The sequence below is a fragment of the Chaetomium tenue genome (genome assembly GCF_020726465.1).
Source record: "Chaetomium tenue strain MPI-SDFR-AT-0079 chromosome Unknown F5144scaffold_1, whole genome shotgun sequence".
NCBI lineage: Eukaryota > Fungi > Ascomycota > Sordariomycetes > Sordariales > Chaetomiaceae > Chaetomium > Chaetomium tenue.
The window spans coordinates 697,639-710,857 of NW_027117329.1; the positions used below are offsets into that span (position 1 = coordinate 697,639).

Below are 13,219 nucleotides of genomic sequence, written 5' to 3' on the forward strand. Positions count from 1 at the left end.
CCGCGGGCCGAAACGACCGAGCCCATGGGGGTTCGACGCACACCCATGGCGAAGCACCCCTGCCATTCGGGCTCGGGAGACATCGGCGCGCTGCATAACCGTTGTCAGGCCATTGCCCGCATGGAATCAAGCTTCTCGGTCTTCGGGAGCCGGTGCGGCGATGTTACCCAACCCTCTCGAGCCGCCGGCCGACTAGGTACGTGCTTCGAAGGATGCCCCCGTTACTTCCCACCGTCGCCATACTGCAACTCACTTTGACGAAGATCCGCCCTGCCCTGGGATGACCGGTTCCATCAAAAATTTACAGCTCAACTCGGAATACCCTGGAAACCAGAGCGTCCCTTGCGATGGCGACCGAACAGGTTGATGTTGTGGTAGTTGGTGCCGGTGAGTAGAATTCACTTCCATACCTAGTATCCAAGTGACTAACACGCTTGATCGTCTCTGGATAGGCTGGAATGGCCTCATTAACGCGAAAACGTACCTCGACCTGGCCCCGGAGGTCAACCTGATCATCATAGACCAGGGTACATCGTTTGGCGGCGTCTGGGGTGCGGACAAGATCTATCCCAGCCTCTACGCGCAAATCAAGTTTGGCCAGTTTGAATACTCGTTCTACCCTATGCGCCGCGAGGGTATTACCAATGATGGCTACATCTCGGGCGAAACGATCCACCGATATCTCACGGATTTCGCTCACGATTTCCACCTTGCAGAACGGACTCGCTTCAATACGTCTGTTACAAACGTGACTCGACTGCCGAACGGTCGAGGTTGGAGATTAGACGTCGAAGGCGAGGGCAACAAGGTGGTAGAATGTGCGAAGTTGATCTATGCCTCGGGGGCCACCTCGCATGCTGTGATCCCCAAGTGGCCCAAGTCCAACTTTGACGCGCCCATCATCCACTCCCAGGAGACGGGGACACATCTAGGTGCCTTGGCCAAAGTCAAACGCGTAACCGTGCTTGGGGGCGCCAAATCAGCTTTTGACACCGTCTTCTTCCTGCTGGACGCCGGAAAGAAGGTGGACTGGGTGATCCGACCCGATGAGTCCGGATCGGGGCCCGTGGCACTTATGCCCCCGACCATCTTTGGCATTGTCAACAGCATGGATGTGATTGCCACGAGATTTATGGCCACGATCGGTGCCAGCATTATGGCCACCGAAGGTCCAGGCTATCGTTTCTTCCACCAGACAAGCGTGGGAAGAATGCTGGGGCGGCAGTTTTGGAAGCTGGTCAACAGCATCGCCGAAAGACACTCTGGATACAGCAGGACGCCGAATGCAGAGAAGTTGAGGCCGCTTCCGCATGGAAACGGGTAAGTTCTGCCTGGCTTGACTCCAATCACGGTATCACACGCAAGGCTGACAATAACTTGTAACCGTTACACAGAATCTTCTGGGCAAATGCCGGTCTCGGAGCCGCGAGTGTACCCAACTTCTGGAAGGTATTCCACGCCGGGGACTGCACAGTCCACAGAACAGGTATCAAGTCCTTCATCGACAACAAGGTCCATCTCGACAACGGCACCCAGGTCGAGACCGACTACGTGGTCCTGTGCACCGGCTTCGACAAGTCGTACCACACATTTAGCCCCGAGCTGCAGCGGACCTTCGGTCTCACCACCGACCTCGACCCTGCCGACAAGGAGCGATGGGCCAAGGCCGAAGCGCGCGCCGAAGAAGCCGTCGACCGCAAGCTGCCCACCCTACGGAACCCCCCGCTCAGCTCGGGCCAGGTCGAGAGCAGCGCCCACCGCGAGGCCGGCAGCAACCACGGCCCCAGCCGCCACTACCGGCGCCTGATCGTGCCGGGCATGGCGGCCGAGGGCGACCGCACCATTGTCTTCCCCGGCTTCATCCACTCCATCTACACGCCGATGGTCTCCGAGGTGCAGGCGCTGTGGGGCACGGCCTTCCTGCTCGGCCTGCTGGACCCCCCGGGCCAGGCCGAGATGGAGCGGGAAGTGGCGGAGTGGAATGTGTGGGCCCGTAAGCGATATCCTGCACAGGGGCGGAAGCACGCTTATGCTATCTTTGACTTTTTGTCTGTAAGTAATCGCCCAATCCGGCCTAAACTCGGATCCTTCCGAGAAGTGGAAAAACGACCTAACTTACTTACACTGTGTTGCCAATAGTACATCGACACGTTGCTCAAGGATCTCGGCATCAACACCAGACGCAAGCAGAATGTGTTGGCCCACCTCTTTCTGCCCACGTACCCGAGGGATTTCCACAACCTGCTCGAGGAATTCAAGGAAGCGCAGGAGAGGACGAAGCTGCAGCAGTCAGGTATGGCTCTCGAAGCAGCGCCCGGGAAGACGTCGGCGTCGGGAAGCTTGGTGCTTCCCGTGGTTATTTTCCTCGTCATTGCTGTGCCGTTGGCAACATGGCTCCGCTCTGGCACCTACTAATGCGTATGTGCTAGGCCTGTGATGTCAGGGGATATCAGCGTAGATTATAGAGGAACGAAAGAGACCAGTTCGCTGTTATTTCGTGCAAGAAAAGTGCCTGGTGATGAACAAGTTACAATTGAGGGCGTCTAGACTGGAAATAAGATTCGAGCTTTGGCAGGGCGGGGTTGGCAGGTACCTAGTAACACAAGCGGGAAGAACAAATATGTAATCACCTGAATCTGACATGCCTTGATGTGACGTGTGGTTCTTGTGCTCGCTTCGATTGATCGAGGAGCATTGAAGCGAGGCGGGTAAACTCCTGTAACTGACGGAAGTTGGTGACCGTATTCATATGTTGTCTCAGGGTCTGGGATACAACCTCTTGATGCTATTGCATCCAGCAACCGATTCACGAACTCAACTTGGGTGGCATTGAACACCTGAACTAGAATAAGACTATTTGTGAATCTGCTAAGCTTTACGTACCGGCCTACCCCGTGATTATTCTCATATTAGTAGCAGCAGTAGTAGGTTTTACCCACCTTGCTATTATGAAATGAAGTTTTTTTGAAGAACTCAAGAAACTATGAGTGTTGTGATATTCATGACATCCATAGGACGACATCTCTGAAGAAAACGGCGCTCGGAAGAAGAAAACGCCCATTGTTCACTTAGACACACATTTACGTATTACATTTCAGGGGCGGCTCGTCTGAAACAAAATGGGCCGTATTTCATCTGTATCAACCAAGCGTTGAGATAGTCCCTAGGAATTACTACCTAGGACCAGGCTTTCTCTCGGTAGTCGTTTCACACGCGAAAATACTATAATTAGGGCCAGTAATTCGCTCGGATTCAGGCCCTGGTTGTTAACATCGTGTTGGGTGTGAGAAACAGGCGGTAAAAGCCATTTCTCATAATCCAAAAGCCCCCAACCGCCGTGGTACTCTGCCAACCAGATATTAGAACGAAACATCGGCCCATGGCGGGGCAACAATACGCAATACACCACTCATTGCCCAAGGTTCCAAAAGAGATTCAACGTTAATGTAGGTAGGTAGATATCACAAGCCATCGTAAGCATCGAATAGGGTGTTATAGTTCCCTTCCTCGCCCGATGTATGCACAAAACGGTCTTTTCTCAAGGGAGACACTCAGCAATGCGGACAGACCACGCACATAACCGTTTCTCTACTCAGCCTACTGATACGAGGAGGTGCGGTTTTATTCGGCATTTCTGGGAAAGGTAAAGCTTTGTGACACAGGTTATCTTGATACGTGCATTGGTCAAGTTCATAGTTGAGACTTCCGTCTCCCTCGATTTCCACATGCACACCAAGCTGAAAAGCATTCCGACTCCACGTACTCTCGCCACGACTGCACCATTACGGGATGCACAACAGATTTGGCAAGTCTACAATCTCATTAAATAAAGGTATTTCCGTTTACTCCACATTCTGATTGCCTCCACCATTCTCCTTTTATCCGTGCGTGTACTCAACCAAGACCAAAAGAAAAGATGTTCTCCAAGGTAGGGTTCTAAGTTGGCTTGCCCCCCTACCTCACCCTGCGTCCCCCGCAAAACAAGCTGCCTCCATAGTTTCGTCCCCAGCCAGGTATCATTCCACCACCCACCACCCACCAGGGCATGACTTAGTAAAGCTTCTTGCGCTGCACCCAACAAGTTAGCAAAACCGTGCACCACCAACAAACCCCACATCCCAAAGGAATGGTAGGTAGGTTAGGCAACTCACCCCCAAGAAAAGCGACAGCGTAAACGTCAGCGCGCTCGCCGCCATGACCAGGCCGAACGGGTTGCGCGTGGCAAACGTGACCTGGTCCACGACCTGCACCTGCTGCTCCGGCGTCAGGTGCTGGAAGATGGTGCCGTGGATGCCCGTCGTCAGCTGCAGCAGGTCGTCGTACGAGTGCTCGGGCAGCACGGAGGCCAGGTTTTCGGTGCCGATGATGATGTACAGCGCGCCGGCCACGCCGAGGAAGGTGATTAGGCCCATGTTTTGCGCTGTGCGTAGTGGGAAAAGGGGGGTTAGTGGGTGGTGGTGGTGATGATGGGGTGGGGAAAGGGGGAGGGCTTACCGGCTGTCATGAAACCGACCGCGTCGCTGACCTCGTGGGGCTCGACCAGCGCTTGCACGACGGCGATGCCCGCGGTCAGGTAGGAGCCGACGCCCATGCCGATGAGGGCGGTGAAGCCGTAGATGTGGGAGTCGGGGGTGTTGACGTCAACGCGGACTGTGAAAGGGAGGGTGGGTTAGTCACTGCAGAGATGTCAAAGGCGCCGCGCAGGGATGACTTACACATGCAGGTGGAGCCGGCCAGAATGACGGCGTTGCCAAAGACATACCACGGCATGTAGTAGCCGAGCTTGGGCATGAGGTAACCGTTGAGGATGGAGAAGGCGACAATCATGCTCATGATGGGCAGGAGGCGCACGCCGGCGTCCAAGGCACCGTCGCCTCGGGTGAATTGGAACAGCAGCGGGATGTAGTAGACGCTCGTCATCATGGTGCCCGACACGACAAACAGCTGGAGCTGCAGGTTGTTGAGCTCCAGGCGCTTGTGGAAATGGCCCGGGTACAATCGGTGCTGCTTCGCAACGAACGGGTGGTAGATGACAACCAAGATGAAGGTGACTAACAACACACCCGTCATGACCCACAAGGCAATCTCCTGGCCGCTGCTGAACGAGTAGACAATGCCGCCGAAGGTGATGGCCATGGCGTAGCAGGCAGAGCCGCCTTCGAAGATGGTGATGCCGACCCAGTCCTGGGTGCGCAGCTTCTGCGAGACCGACAGGGTGGGGGACGGGTTGATCGAGGGGATGCAGAAGAGGAAGCCGGGGATGAAGACGGCGGCCACGGGCAAATTGATGTAGAAGGCCCATCGCCAGGTCGCGCTGCTCTCAGCGAAGGCGCCGCCGATGACAGGACCGATGACACTGCCGATACCCCAGATGGCGATGATGCCTGAGAAGTACAGCGGCCGCTCGCGGTTGCTGGTCATGAGGGCGACAACAGTGAGGGAGCCGGAGTAGACGCCGGACCCGAAGATACCCAGAATGAGACGACCAACGATCAAAGCGTTCATGTTAGGCGCGGCACCGCAAACGGCACTCCCGACCTCGAAGCCGGCGACACAAGCGAGATAATACCATTTGACGTTGAAGATTGCGAGAGCTTTACCGCTGTGGAAGGGCGGGAGTGGTTAGTGGCCGAGCCCGCGAACATGTTGCGTGGGCTGGGTAGGGGACTTACTGCGGAAGAATAGAGATAGTACCGAGACTCATGGCGACACCGATCCATGGCAACTTGGAGACCTCGCCGAAGGTGTCGACGATTTGGGGTTGGACATTGGCAACCTGTTGGGGTGTGAGCAAGCTGGGCACAAGAGGCGGCAGTGTGCCAGCCACAGCGGCCAGTAGGGCAATGGTTCACTCACGATGGTACCATCAAGGGCGAACAGGAAGACAGTCGAGAGAACAGACGCGTAGGCGAAGAACCACTACAGGGGTAAAAGTCGCGTCAGTATGAGGGCTCAGGGGAAACTCCCCATCTCGTCCAGGCCAAATGGCACCTACCCTGAAACCGGTGACAGTCCTCTGGGGACCATCGTCAGTCTTGGCTGCCACCTCCGGGTCGGAAGAGCTCGACCGCACGGCATCGTTCTTCTCATCGATCTGGTTCACGGCCTGTGTCGTGTCTGGAATATCGAGGTCTGTCTTAGGCGCACCGTTGCTGGTGGCCAGCGGCTCGTTGCTAACGGCCATGTCGTGCTCGTGTGAAGTTGTGATGCCGTCACGTCCAGTCACGATCCTAAGTTGTGCACTTTTGATGTGGAAGGGGAAGAACCGTCACTGCAAGCTGCAGACAGAAAAAACGAAAGAGTTCAACAGGCCCAAAATCGATGCACTATTTACCATACGACATGCCACATGCGGTGTTAGGGGAAAGGTGATTTTTCGGCGCTATCATTAATAAGCGCTAATCCCCGGGCCAGAGATTGGGCGTCTTATTCATTCACCCCCTCCCTCGGCCCCCTCGTCCTCTTTGTTTTTTTATTTCGTCCCAAGAACGGTACCGTTTCGAAGCCGCCCCCGGTTCCAGCAGGAACGAAGGAACCAAAAACACTGAAATTACGGATTTCTAAGCTGGGCTGCAGGGAATGTGCCGGCGGGAGGAATCCCTTCGTTACGCAACATGTGGCATATGCAGCAAAAGATGGGCAAAGTCGCAGTCTGGGAGTGCTGGGACTGGCTCGAGACTGGGTGGTGAATCTGGGGTTTAGGAGATAAGACTCCAAGCTGTCTTTACGCCGATGGTTGGAATCAGATTATTGGTTGGTTCAGGCAAAAAGCGGGCCATTTGGATGACGGTTTCATATGTTTCTCAAGTCACACCGCGTTCGGTAAGGCAGCCCTGAGTAGGTAACGGGGCTTGGCAGTAAATTTGGGTTCTTTGCAATTTTGCATTGGAATCTCTGGAATTGTTGCAATTATCGTAATCATTGAAATGATTGGGATCACGGGATACCAGTTTGCCTCCGATCCCGCTCCTTCGGTTGGAATCTGGGTATCTAACTGGGTTCAACACGCAGTCAGCACAGATAAGAAGTGATTTTTAATCGCGCGGCTTGAGAAATGGTGTGGTTCGAGTGACAGATTGCAGCTTGGGACCCAATCTTGAAGGAACGTGTTTGCTCTGGAGCCAGGCAGGCGCAGACAATTAACGTTTCGGGAGCTCTTTCTTCAAGATTGCGCGACGGTGTTAAGCTTTTTCGGCGTTAAAAGGTTATTCTGAGGGCTGCCACGCCTGATTGGCCAGGGATTCCGGATTCAAATTTCACCCTGTGGGGCGCCCGCCGCATCTTGCCAGACCTGTCCTCGACAGGTGCAGTCCTCCGAACCTGTGCCAAGCCTCTGCAAGGGTCTCCCCGATACTGCAGTGCGAGTTCAGAGCGATGTGGATGCACCTGCCTGCAGAACAGCCACGGTTGATGTCCGATTGGTTGAGATCACTCCATCTTTTCCGTGAGATCTCAACTGCGCCCCCACGTCAGATCCTGAGGTGTTTTGCTGTCCTGATACAGATTACCTGCCTACGAGGAAACCTTCCGTTCCTGACCGATTCCGTAATCGGCGACGGGTAGCAAGACGCCGTGAACTCGGGCAGTCCTACCTCATGCAGACGCGTCGAGTAATGTCGCCCTCAAACCGGGGGTTTCGTGAGGGAGGGTGGCCGTGTCATCGCCCAACCCCTGGAAGTATTCGCTTATTTTCCTTTTCATGCCCGCCTTAATACCGAAACCCTTGGATATTTCTCGAACTCTGTTTCCGAGTTCATCCGTGCCCAAACAGACAGGAAGTTTGGGCTGCGCTGCATCGCATTCGAGCCAATCAACCATTTCAAAGTCGCGAATACACCAGATTACAGTTTCGGGGTGGGGGAATATGGAGAAGTGGGAGACGGAAGTTTAATTGTGGCCCCCTGGTCCTCCGGGAATTCGCACCTCTTTGGAGCCGAATCTGGCAGAAGTGCCAAGCACGGCCACAAGCTAACAACTCCCACTCCCGCCAGGTCACTCCCGTCAGTCCCGCACAGATCTTCACATGGATTACGACGGGGTTCACCCACGCACCTTCGCACCACACACACGCACACGTAAGCGACACTGCCTTCGCTGCTTAGGCAAGATCGTGCACACTAAGCCCACCATCCGGCACACTAATGCAATGGCCCGGACCGGAACAACCGAAGGATGCAATCGGACATTCATGATCAAGCCCGGACCGAGGTGGCCGAAACCGAAGCTATGCCCCGGAAGGGGCCGAAATGTGTGCGCTTTTGAACCCATCCTTCCGTTCCGGCCAGTCGGCGCGTCGCCGATAAGGTAGCTCGGGGCCGTACAGCGATAGATTATTTGAGTGCTTGCCAGTGATACCGTATAAGATCCAACCAAACTATCGCCGATGCCAATCCGTAAGTTGTAACCTCTCTGAGGATTATTAATGTTTCAGGTTTGATGCGAGACCTGTTTTCCCACGAATCTCGCAACCTGCAAGCATGCCGGAATCTAAACGTCCCTTCCGCGTCATCGTCGTCGGCGGCGGCGTGGTGGGCCTGACGGCGTCGCATTGCCTCCAGAAGGCCGGCATTGACCACGTGGTGCTCGAGAAACGCGCCGTCGTCGCCCCGCCTGAGGGTGCCAGTATCGCCCTCTACCCGCATGGCTCACGCATTCTTCACCAGCTCGGATGCTTCGAGGCCGTCGAGAAGGCCTGTGTGCCCGGCCGCAACTGGTTGACCCGGTACCCGGATGGAAAGAAGTTTATGGATAATGGCTATTTCCAACATCTGCAGGAGAAGTGAGCCAAACATTCCCAAGTCCCAACCACGTTGCACCAATGTATCAAGAAACTAACATCAGTTTAAAGCCATGGCTCTTCGCTTCTGGTGCTGGAGAGGCGTGAGTTTCTCCAGATCATGTACGACAAGTTGCCTGATAAATCCTACATCAAGACATCCTCTGGTGTGAAAAGCATCAAAGAGACTCCAGATGGAGTCGAGGTTACCCTCGTCAACGGCGATGTCGAGACAGGCGATATGGTCATTGGCGCCGACGGCGTGTACAGCATGGTGAGAAGCGTCATGTGGGAGCAGGCGAACAAGGCCTCGCCTGGCCTTATTACCGTCCAAGAAAAGACCAGTGAGTACGTTTGTTTTACCCTTCCCTCTCAGCCCCCACACATCCTTCTCCTTTGAATCCCCACGCTTCTACTCCGCCCCCAACAAGAGGAGTCACCGCTAAGCACCCCAATGTCTCACGTACCCAGGCATCAAGACGCAATGGAAGTCCCTGATCGGCGTAACCCCCAACATCCCCGAGCTTGGCGATCGGGATGTCACCGTGGTCAACGGCACGGGGCGCTCCCTGCTGGCGCTGTCCCAGCCGGATAGAGCCTACTTCTTCTTCATCTTCCGCGTCGACGAGCCCTTCACCTGGCCCAAGCGCGCGAACTACACGGACCAGGACGCCGAGGACCTGGCCCAGCAGTTCGCCGACCACCCCGTCTCCGACACCCTGGTCTTCGGCGAGCTGTGGAAGCGCCGCACCCGCGGCACCCTCATCCCCCTGGAGGAGGGCGTGCTAACCCACTGGCACCATGGACGCATCGTCCTCGCCGGTGACTCGGCGCATAAGGTATGCGATCCGCCCCCTTCCCCCCCCTTTATTTCCCTCGTGGCCCCCCCGCCCCCACCACGTGGTGCTAACGCCGAAACTGCAGGTCACGCCCAACATCGCGCTCGGCGGCAACTCGGGCATCGAGTCAATCGCCGTGCTGTGTAACCACCTGCAGCGGCTCCTGCAGGATGGCGGGGCAACAGCGAACAAGCCCAAGCCCACCGCCGCCGCCCTGGATGCCGCGTTTGCCGCGTACCAGACGGAGCGGCTCAAGCGCATGCAGGACATCCTGGCGGTGTCCAGCCTGATCACCAAGGTGCAGGCGTGGGACACGCGCTGGCACCGCTTCATGGCGACTTGGTTGCTGCCGCTACAGGCGGATCGCACGACGGCGGATCAGATGAGCGAGATTATTCGGAAGGGGCCGAAGCTGGAGTTTGTGGAGGTGGAGGGGTTTCGGAAGGGGCGGGTGCCGTTTGATGATGAGAGGGGGGTGGGGAGGGGGAAGGGGTTGGAGGGTGCGGCGGCGCCGATTTCGTCGCTGTTTTTGTTGTTGCGCTCGTTGGGTGCGCTGGCGGCCTTCTTTGTGGTTTGGCAGGGCACGAGGCTTGCTCTGGCGGCTAACATTTGAGTGGGGGGGGATGTGGTGCCGGGTGGGCTGCGTTCATTTTGGTCTAGTGTCTGTAGTAGAGGTCGGCCGTTGGCGTTGAACGGCCAGCTTCTTCTAGCTAGCGAAGAATACAATAACAGAATTCACTTTCACCACGAGTTCACCAGCGCCTACCTTGGGCACTTTGATGCATGGGCATGAGAAACTAAGATTAGCGGCCAGCCAGATCACGGCTAGTCTGGTAAACGCCTCTCCTGCTGTGCTCTGATGAATTCGCTCGGCATCGGCGGTTGGGAGCCTCGAGGGAACTTCCCCCTGGTGTGTTCCATTTGTGTGTTCCACTTGTGGAACCAACAACCAACGCACTGCAACCTGTTGGTTCTTTCTTTTTGTGTTTCTTTTTTTACCAGACTGTGGGGGAGAAAACGCAAATCCCTGGTTTAAACTTTCAGCCTAACTCCACCACGTTGCAACCTCCCTGACGTTGATGTCTCGGCTTGCCCGGGTGCCTCCATTATTCTCGCGTGTGAAGAGTTGTACAAAATCCCCACCCCCTGCCGATCATGGGAATACATACATGACCCAACGTGGCAGATCAGATCTGATGCAACAGGATGAACGCAGGAGTGAGAACTTAAAAGTCAGCAACGGCGGCGTTCGGCATGATGGTAAGAGATCTTTGAATTTATGGATGCTGACAACGGCTATCTAACAGTGCAATCTAGAACTCCCGGGTTCTATTCATTTCGTTTATAATTCTAGCTTTCCATCTGGCTACCCGACGCATCCGACGATGCCGCGAGTGGCGTCCCAAGTTCCATTCCCACTCCCATTACGGGCGACTTGCGTTGATCCGCGAGGGTCATGCGTATGTCGTACTCGGTCTGGAAGAAGTGTCCGGCCTCCGCCGACTGCCTGCCAAGGTCCTCCTCCAGCTCGGCAAGCCGGGTTGCCGCGCGCCCCAAGGGCTTCAAGGCCACTACCATATTTCGCCACGCCGCCCAAGGCCTCGCCTCAGCGATCTCGTGCACCTCGCGCGCGCGGAACTCGAGCGTCTCGAGCATGCTCGCAATGTTGTCTGTCTTCAGGTTGGCGCCCTTGCGCATCCACGCCAGGTACTCGGCCAGCGCGAGGGATATGCCGGCGATGTCTGAGTGGGCGCTGAAGGCCGTCATGCAGTACGCCTCCAGCTCGGCAGTGGCGGCGTTGCAGGTATCGCACACCCTTGCTACCCTGTCGGTCGTGTATAATGCTGAACTTAGCTCCCGGATCTCGCGCAGGCTGGGGATGGATATGCTGGACGAGCTGCGCGCGTGCTCCGACAGATCCGTGCCGTCGACGTGCCCGTCCAGCTGCGCCCCATCCATCCCACCCGCCTGCATCTGGGAGTCCAGGAGCGGCGTATAAAGGAAGTCGTTACCCAACAGCTCGGGCCATTTGATTCTTGGCTCGGGGTGGTAGAGCCCGGGTGTGAAGCTGGTTGGTGTTGGTGGCGTCCCGAAGGGCGGCATCTGGAGGGGTAGCCGCGGCGTGGACGCAGGGCTCATGGTGGGTGGTGGGCTGAAGTAAGATGGCACCGTCGTCTTGGTGCAGTTGGCTTCATTGTCCATTTTTCGGATATACGCCTCCGCTTTCTCTGTCACCGTCCCGGTTGCGTTAACGTCACGTTCATCATCATTCCCCCCGTTCGCCCCCAACATCATCATTATACGTGCACCCACCGGTGCGACGTGGAGTTGGAGAAACCTACCCAAACGTTGTTGCAGAGTATCGAGCTTCTGCGCCAGATCGGCTTTATTTGGCCTGCACGTGGGCAGGTAAACGCACTTCTCGCCTGCTTGCCGGCACTTTTCACAGGCCGGTTGCTCTCCATTGCAACGCACCTTGCGGTCGCGGCACAACACGCAGGCGATATGCCGTGATACTCCATTCATGTTGTCGTACCTGTATTCGTCCGAGGCGGCTTGGAACATAGCTCGCAGGAGCTCGTACCACGGCGTCGGGTAGGTACTTTAGGTACGGGACGCGGCTTCATGTCAGTCTCTATGTATCCATCTACAATTGAGGTGGGTTAATAATGGCCGTTGCTGAGCCTCCCTCGTGCAGGATCGCGACTATACACGGCCCTCCTGGCTGCACACCGAATCCTTCCCATACTCCTTCCGCTCCCATTCTGCGGTGGTTCCCCGCGGCGAGGTCCCCGGCCATACCCCCCTGCGAGGCCATGTATGTACTGAATAACGCACTCATCAAGGTATGCACGTTGATATCCGAGGACGCCACCCACTGCAAGCCCTCCAAGAAGGCGTCCAAACGTGACCGGGTGATACGCAGGTGTGAGGCGTCAAAATCTTACACAGTATGTCCGTCCACCGTTTGAAGCTCCGGCTTGCAGGGGGTTAACACCATGTTTCCTTGGAGGCTGAACGAGGTTAGACTGACAGCCACGCAATACCACATGCATAGACCTGCCGGTCTGGGAAAAAGAGCGGCAAGGCAAGGCGACGCGCTTCGCCACGGCAACCTCTCCCCGAGGGCTTATTCCCCCTTATCAGTTTTGTAACCGTTTCACGGCAGCACTTATCCCCGCAAGCGATTCGCCGTACCAATTTAGGCGGATGCCGGTACCACCCCCGATACCGGCTTTTGGGCACTGGAATCGTCATGGAATGAACCCTACACAGTACGGCGAATGCATGGGACTTGGGGTGCATGTTCCCGCACACATTGACGCTCACACACACATACGGAAACTTACGGATGGAGCATACGAACAGGCCCATACGGACACACAGACACCACATGCCCGTTCCCTCCTCGGTTTAATCCCCAGTGCCCCCACTCGCTTCCTTCGCGCTGCGGCTCAAGCTAAATCCCTGGTCCTGATGGCAGATTGCGTTATCTGACTAATGCATGCGAGGATCTGAGTCGCATTCTTACCCTGCTCTGCCATGGAGATTCAGAATCCGTGGCATGGATTAGTTGTTTATCCATCTCGGACGACTACCTCGT

The 13,219-nt window shown here is 56.1% G+C and overlaps 4 protein-coding genes across 4 annotated transcripts; 2 read left to right on the forward strand and 2 right to left on the reverse strand.

Moving 5' to 3' along the window:
• Positions 1 to 45: 45 nt before the first annotated feature.
• On the forward strand, positions 46 to 2,634 carry F5144DRAFT_500593 (uncharacterized protein; the record flags this gene model as incomplete). Its single annotated transcript, XM_066786373.1, has 4 exons — positions 46 to 196; positions 453 to 1,320; positions 1,395 to 2,052; positions 2,140 to 2,634. 4 exons carry the CDS (start codon positions 46 to 48, stop codon positions 2,413 to 2,415), a joined length of 1,953 nt encoding a protein of 650 aa, XP_066647740.1. The 3' UTR covers positions 2,416 to 2,634.
• A 1,170-nt stretch (positions 2,635 to 3,804) lies between these two features.
• F5144DRAFT_5932 (major facilitator superfamily domain-containing protein) lies at positions 3,805 to 6,305 on the reverse strand. Its single transcript, XM_066790432.1, has 7 exons — positions 5,996 to 6,305; positions 5,857 to 5,919; positions 5,673 to 5,776; positions 4,716 to 5,602; positions 4,495 to 4,650; positions 4,152 to 4,420; positions 3,805 to 4,068 (listed from the first exon to the last, which is right to left on the reverse strand). The coding sequence occupies exons 1-7, from the start codon at positions 6,182 to 6,184 to the stop codon at positions 4,051 to 4,053; spliced, it is 1,686 nt and encodes a 561-aa protein (XP_066647741.1). The 5' UTR covers positions 6,185 to 6,305; the 3' UTR covers positions 3,805 to 4,050.
• A 1,985-nt stretch (positions 6,306 to 8,290) lies between these two features.
• F5144DRAFT_5941 (uncharacterized protein) lies at positions 8,291 to 10,379 on the forward strand. Its single transcript, XM_066790539.1, has 4 exons — positions 8,291 to 8,779; positions 8,849 to 9,120; positions 9,248 to 9,615; positions 9,701 to 10,379. Exons 1-4 carry the CDS (start codon positions 8,478 to 8,480, stop codon positions 10,226 to 10,228), a joined length of 1,470 nt encoding a protein of 489 aa, XP_066647742.1. The 5' UTR covers positions 8,291 to 8,477; the 3' UTR covers positions 10,229 to 10,379.
• A 586-nt stretch (positions 10,380 to 10,965) lies between these two features.
• F5144DRAFT_521835 (uncharacterized protein) lies at positions 10,966 to 12,141 on the reverse strand (the record flags this gene model as incomplete). Its single annotated transcript, XM_066786726.1, has 1 exon — positions 10,966 to 12,141. The coding sequence occupies one exon, from the start codon at positions 12,139 to 12,141 to the stop codon at positions 10,966 to 10,968; it is 1,176 nt and encodes a 391-aa protein (XP_066647743.1).
• Positions 12,142 to 13,219: the final 1,078 nt, after the last annotated feature.

Bases quoted from the DNA above. Each gene is read 5' to 3' on its own strand.
- F5144DRAFT_5941 (XM_066790539.1), top strand. From the start codon at position 8,478: ATGCCGGAATCTAAACGTCCCTTCCGCGTCATCGTCGTCGGCGGCGGC. The intron at 8,780-8,848 runs GTGAGCCAAACA...ATCAGTTTAAAG, and splicing joins TTCCAACATCTGCAGGAGAA to CCATGGCTCTTCGCTTCTGG. The intron at 9,121-9,247 runs GTGAGTACGTTT...TCACGTACCCAG, and splicing joins TACCGTCCAAGAAAAGACCA to GCATCAAGACGCAATGGAAG.
- F5144DRAFT_5932 (XM_066790432.1), bottom strand. From the start codon at position 6,184: ATGGCCGTTAGCAACGAGCCGCTGGCCACCAGCAACGGTGCGCCTAAG. The intron at 5,777-5,856 runs GTGAGTGAACCA...ACACCCCAACAG, and splicing joins TCGCCCTTGATGGTACCATC to GTTGCCAATGTCCAACCCCA. The intron at 5,603-5,672 runs GTAAGTCCCCTA...GCCCTTCCACAG, and splicing joins ACTATCTCTATTCTTCCGCA to CGGTAAAGCTCTCGCAATCT.